General features: G+C 37.7%; 1 protein-coding gene across 3 annotated transcripts in view; it reads left to right on the forward strand.

The window, feature by feature from the left end:
• The window catches only part of Bmpr1a (bone morphogenetic protein receptor type 1A), a 90,577-nt gene extending 84,741 nt beyond the window's left edge, over positions 1-5,836 (forward strand). For all 3 annotated transcript variants that reach the window (XM_051206820.1, XM_051206819.1, XM_051206821.1), the window contains 3 exons: positions 896-1,071; positions 1,983-2,113; positions 2,200-5,836. In XM_051206820.1, the coding sequence (XP_051062777.1) occupies positions 896-1,071; positions 1,983-2,113; positions 2,200-2,325 (433 nt within the window). In that variant the 3' untranslated portion in view covers positions 2,326-5,836. The remainder of the gene's footprint in view (positions 1-895; positions 1,072-1,982; positions 2,114-2,199) is intronic.
• The last annotated feature ends 265 nt before the right edge of the window (positions 5,837-6,101 follow it).

Genomic DNA, 6,101 nt, shown 5'->3' on the forward strand with positions numbered 1-6,101 from the left:
ATGAGTTTTCAGGACCTAGGAAGATTTCAGCCCTATTCTTGCCAAGGTAGAACATAACTAGCCTTTCACCTGGTTCTCAGTAGAGTCCTTGTTCCCTAAAGCATCATGAACCAGGCCTCCACTTTGTACATTTCACTTAGCATTCTGGTTTTCCAGATTCCTATCAGAACGGCCCAGTAAGCTCTGCTGTCACCATTCACAGGCTTCTCTAGCATGCAAATCTAAACTCTTCCACATTCCTCCCATGAGTACTAAAGGCATATCAGACACACTGTCAAGTTTATCACAGCAACTCCTCCCCCCCCTCTTTCTCTCTGTATATGGAATGGTAACAGTAAATGGTTCCTCCTTTATTTTCATATTCACTCTTCAAATGTAATTATCTGTCATTCTCATACACACACACACACACACATACCCCTACCTTTTTTCTTAAGACAAGGTCACATGTAGCCCAAGTTGGACTGGAACCAGCCGTTTAGCCAAGGATGACCTTGAATTTTTGATCATCCTGCCCCTACTTCCTTGGTGCTTAGTGTTAGGATTATAGACCTGGATCACCGTGCTGTGTTTATGTGGTATTGGGGATGGGACCGAGGATCTCCTGTATACTAGGCAGATAAGCATTGTACCAACTGTGCCACCCTGTAGACCTGTGTTGTTACTTTCTAAGAAATGCAGAACTTCCTTGGTGACAGATCCTTGGCCAAATTTATGAAAGGTACTTGTGTTGATCCAGTTTAGTGTGAAAAGTCAGAGTTAGTGATGGTGGCAAACATGGTACCCTGCTAGGGATGCTATGTAATAGACAGCATATAAAGTCTATATTTATAAAAATGTACAGATTGAACTATTGTTCGCCTTCAATATCACCATTGTCTTCCTCCTGTCTTAGTGATACGAATGAAGTTGACATACCCTTGAATACCAGGGTGGGCACCAAGCGCTACATGGCTCCTGAAGTGCTGGATGAAAGCCTGAATAAAAACCACTTCCAGCCCTACATTATGGCTGACATCTATAGCTTTGGCTTAATCATTTGGGAAATGGCTCGTCGTTGCATTACAGGAGGTAGGAGTTTGAACAGTGGTTTTGATTATTTTTGTTTATCTGTCGTTTTAAAAGTAATTACTTAATTCATATGTCACCTATGTCAAGGTTTCCAAGGACCACTCTCAGATCCTGTGGTTTCCCTAGAATCACCTTAGGACTCGCACAAAGTTGTCTTGTCTGCTCACACACATTTCAGTGTAAAGATGCCTTAAAGTCATCCAAGGGGAAAGGTGCTGAGAGAGGCTCCAGTAGCCCTCCCTAGTGTATTCATACACGTGTTTAGCTCCTCCTCAGTCAGCTGTGACTGTGTGGTATTGTCATCCCAAGAAGTTCAGTCTCTCTCATCTATTGACTGTTATCAGAAGCTTGCTGTGGTGTTAGTCTGAACTACTAACCCCTGGGAGGTGATGACCTCTGTTGAGAATGACTCACTATTTCAGGTTCCCAGACAAGAGGCAAGGGTTATCCTTTTTAATGAGAGCAGTAGCGGGCCTGCTTTGTGAGCTTGTACACAGATAATGATTAGTCTTTCTCTTGCAGTAGAGAGTAATAAAGTCATTCAATAGTAGGAACAGACAAGTAAATAGATGCTACACTAAAAATTTCAAGAAAATCTTATTTCTTCCCCTTCCCTTTGTGTTTAAGAATTTCATTATGTGTAGCCCAGGCTGGCTTCAAATCACAGTCCTGTTGTCTCTGATCTCAAGTGTCCTACCCCCAAAAGAAACAATATACCATTGTTGACAGACAGCTATCCTGTCAGAATTAGGGGAAATATGGGTCATAAGTAATAGAAAAACATGTATTTACTGTTAAAAGAGAACCATCCATGGTATATTTCTTGTTTATTATACGAATCCATTCTTAGTTCCATAGTTCAGTGCTGTGTATTGCACTACCATGTTTTTGCTCACTTGTTTTCTCTATAGGAATAGTGGAGGAATATCAATTACCATATTACAACATGGTGCCTAGTGACCCATCCTATGAAGATATGCGTGAGGTTGTGTGTGTCAAACGCTTGCGGCCAATTGTGTCTAACCGCTGGAACAGTGACGAAGTAAGTTGGAGCCAAACCCCTGTGCAGTGCTCAATGAATGCCGTACTACTCTATGCTCATCACACTTTCTTTACATTTCTCTTTAGTGTCTTCGGGCAGTTTTGAAGCTAATGTCGGAATGCTGGGCCCATAATCCAGCCTCCAGACTCACAGCTTTGAGAATCAAGAAGACACTTGCAAAAATGGTTGAATCCCAGGATGTAAAGATTTGACAGTTAAACAGTTGTGAGGGAGAATATAGACCGCAAGAACTTCACCCAAGAAAATGGGTGATTAGCATGGAAAATAGGATGTTGGCTTGATTTTTCAGACTCTTTCCTGCCACATCTTCACAGGCTGCTAACAGTGACCTTTTCAGTACTCTGCAGAATACAAGACTGGGACGCCAAACACCATTCTTTTTACATATGGACGGGACAGCTTTGTTTTAAATGTGGTTTTGATGCCCTGTTTTTTGATTTTGTTTTTATGAACTGCATCAAGACTCTAATCCTGTAAGAAGCCTCTGGTCTAACTCTGGGTACTCAGTGTCCTGTCCATAAAATGATGCTTTCTATGAAAGCCTTAAGAGAACTAATGAGTTCAGCAGAGATGGAGAGAGACATTTGCCTTCTATAAGAGGAAACATCTGTTTGTTTGTCTTTGTAAATGGCCTATAGATTGTGATCTCTTTGGGATACTGCCTGGTTCATGATGGTGCACCATGCCTTTGATATGCACACCAGAACTCATCTGCTGCCATGGGCTTAGAAGAAAAGAATGTATGGTTGCTCAGGAAGGTTTTGTGGCCGGTGGTTTAAACATGCAATATCTGGTCAACATTCACCAATATCATAAAAGTCATCTACCTTGTAAGTGTAGTAACTCCTCCATCAACTTTATTTTTAACAAAATAGTTGTAAAGGCCAAATAAGTTTAAAGAGTCCATAAATTTGGACTGTTTTCCTTCTCTCACCATTCTGGCTTCTTTTTTGGTAATTATTTTTTTATGAAACACCTCCTGTCCAGAGTTGAAACTCACTGCTTTGAGCCATACTTTGAAAGGAAATGCCCCTTTCTGGAGTCAGCCTTACTGTGTCTGATAATGATGTGTATGTCTGTGATCAAATTCTGAAGTCTTTGCTCTCAGTGCCTCTTAAAAAGGGAAGTTGTTTGTCATGTGTAATGTGTTTTATTTTCAAACCTACATAACCATCTTTATAGCCATATTTTACATACGTACATACTTAACTCTATGCAAAACAGCTTACATGGATCTTACATCTGATCCTTAATGGGGGAGAATGTTTTAAAGTAGAACTATGTATGAATTTCAGAATTCATGCATTTAAAAACTTCAGTGAAAAACTTCATTAAGATATTGCCTCATTATTCTTTTACAAAGGATGTCAGCTAATGTAAATTTGTCAGTAACTGGTAAATGTATTTTAGATATCTAAAAATTTTGACATTTGGTTTTATAGTTTCTGGTCCCTAACTTGTGAAGACAGAGATTCAGGCAGAAGTGCCCAGTATCTGGTCACTGCCCATATTTACACTGAACAGCTATTATTAAATAAAATAATCTGGTTTTTATAGAGTCCTTGTTCTCTCAAAGAACAGTTCTGGTTCAAACTTACATGCTGATATCCTACTACTTAAATGTTTATTCTGAGCAAACAAGCCATGAGAGGATCAAGTGACATTGTCTCTTTGGATGAAACATAAATTAAAGGTGATTATATTACAACATAGTCAGACATTTTAAATTAAATAGGAGGCTGTCCATCTACTCACTTACTATAATGCCTGCACATCCTATTTCACAAATTTGAAACTTGTTTTGACTGTTTTGTTTAATGAGTTTCATCTAGTATAACCAAAGTCTGAGAACACATAGGACATCTGAGTTACCTAAGCCATTTTAACCTGGATACATTTTTGCCTGAATAAACTAAATCTTAAAAAGCATTTATCATCTTGATGATAACCCTAAAAAATGGCATGCTTCATTCTTAGACATGCTTAACTGGTGTGTTAAGGCCACTGTAATGATTGTTTTCTAATTAGCTTGATCTAAGAAAAAGGGCTATCAGGAAGTAATGGTAAGATAGGCAATGAGTACTCCAGTTGCTGCCTTCCCAAACTACATTTCAGTACACTCATTAGAAATAGTAACATTCTTTAAAAGGCAAATGCTTACTTACTTGGAATCCTAAAATCTAAAGTTGCTTAAACTTATTTTTTTCCTCTCTCCCCTCTTACTTTAAAATTTGAAATTCTGTAAGTGAAATATTTAAATACTAGCCCTTAGGGCCAATGAGAAGGCTCAGTGGGTAAAGGCACTTGTTGCCAAGCCTGCCAGCTGCACTTTAATCTCTGGGACACATGTGAAAGGAGAGAACCAACTACCCCATGATTGTCCTCTGACATCCACATACTCCGTGGCACCCACCCCAGCACACTCATCATGCACTCCGCGTATTCAAACACAAATGTAATAAAAACAAAAATAATAATAATAATACAACCAACTGGTAAAATAAAGTATTGTTTATTAATTACTTGTAAAAATCTGCAAACTCATTTGGTCCCACTTTGAATCTAGGGTTTAAAAAATACAGCTAACATTAGCCATTCCTTTAAATCATTAAAATATAAAAACCAAACCCAAGCTACCTAAGTAAATATCAAATGATCCAGGAAGATGCCATGAGTGGTTTGTATGAGTGGGAGTTGCTGGGGTACAGGGCATGTTAAAATTTCCCCATCTTGATTCTCCGGTGCTTCTCTTATAAAATTAGAACCGATTTTCCTGGAAATACTGTAACAAAAGATACTTTAGTCAGCATGATGTTATGTTATTCAGAAATGTTCCTAATCCTATAAAGTGACCGAGCTTTTATCAGCTATTGTCTTGAAATGTGCTGGGTTTTATTCATTCACTCTAATGATAGTCAATACTTTTTTCTTTAGATGTTTTTCTTATTTAGAATAAAAAGACAGTAATTTTCCAAGAACCATTCATCTCTGATTTGGCCCAAGATCAATTTGGATATTGAGTAGTCTATTCCAGGGCAGATTTCCTTAGTGAAAACACTTGTCTTTCCAGATGTGTATTGTTTTGAAATGTTTCCAGATGTCTAAGATGATTTCAACAGAAGTGTATTTATTTCATGTAGAAAGAAAGGTTATGTAGCCCTTTTAATAACAAAAACAGACTGAGTCAGATGCTAAGCAGTGACAGTTTGCTCACCTTCTGACTGTGAGAGGGGTGGAGACTAGGCAAGCAGGACTTGTTCCTCTGGTGCAGTGTATGAATCCACAGGAAGGACTATCCCATAAGGAAAGCTTATGAATATGGCTTTTGCAAAGAATTAGACATGATACTGTAATTTTAGGTTGTACTCTGCACTCTTTCAGTGGAATTATTTAAGCTCTTTAGTGACCTTTGTTCTTCCCACTTAAAAGCTAAAATGTAGTATATATTGTATAAAATGAAAATATTATAGCTTAGGGAAACTGTACATAAGGCATTGACAGGTTAAAGGAAGCATTTTTATTATGCAATTGTAAAACACCTAAAATATGGATTCATCTTTGATATGTAACACTAAATGTATTTTGTACAGCATCTGATTTGAAAGGTGCCTTATTAAGTTTACCATTAATTGCTTTGTTCTATATACAGATTATGTCCAATGTATCATTTTTCAGTAAATAACCTTATTTTAGTATAATTCATTGATGTGTTTTGTGATGCTGTTCTTGGATTTATTGTGTATCAGAAGTCATCTGTTGAGATTTTATAATAAGTAAATCAGTGTACATATATACGTTCCTGAACATGCATTTCAGCTTCCAGAAACCCCGCACGGAACTTGGCTAGGTAAGTAGCCATACGTTTTTGCCTTTATGTAGAGATGATGAACCTACTATAGTGAGGGGATATTTTTCCTTCTATAAAAAATAAAACATTGTTTCCTGGTTATAAAAATGTGTATTTATG

This window comes from Phodopus roborovskii, unplaced genomic scaffold, assembly GCF_943737965.1.
Source record: "Phodopus roborovskii unplaced genomic scaffold, PHOROB, whole genome shotgun sequence".
NCBI classification, from domain to species: domain Eukaryota; kingdom Metazoa; phylum Chordata; class Mammalia; order Rodentia; family Cricetidae; genus Phodopus; species Phodopus roborovskii.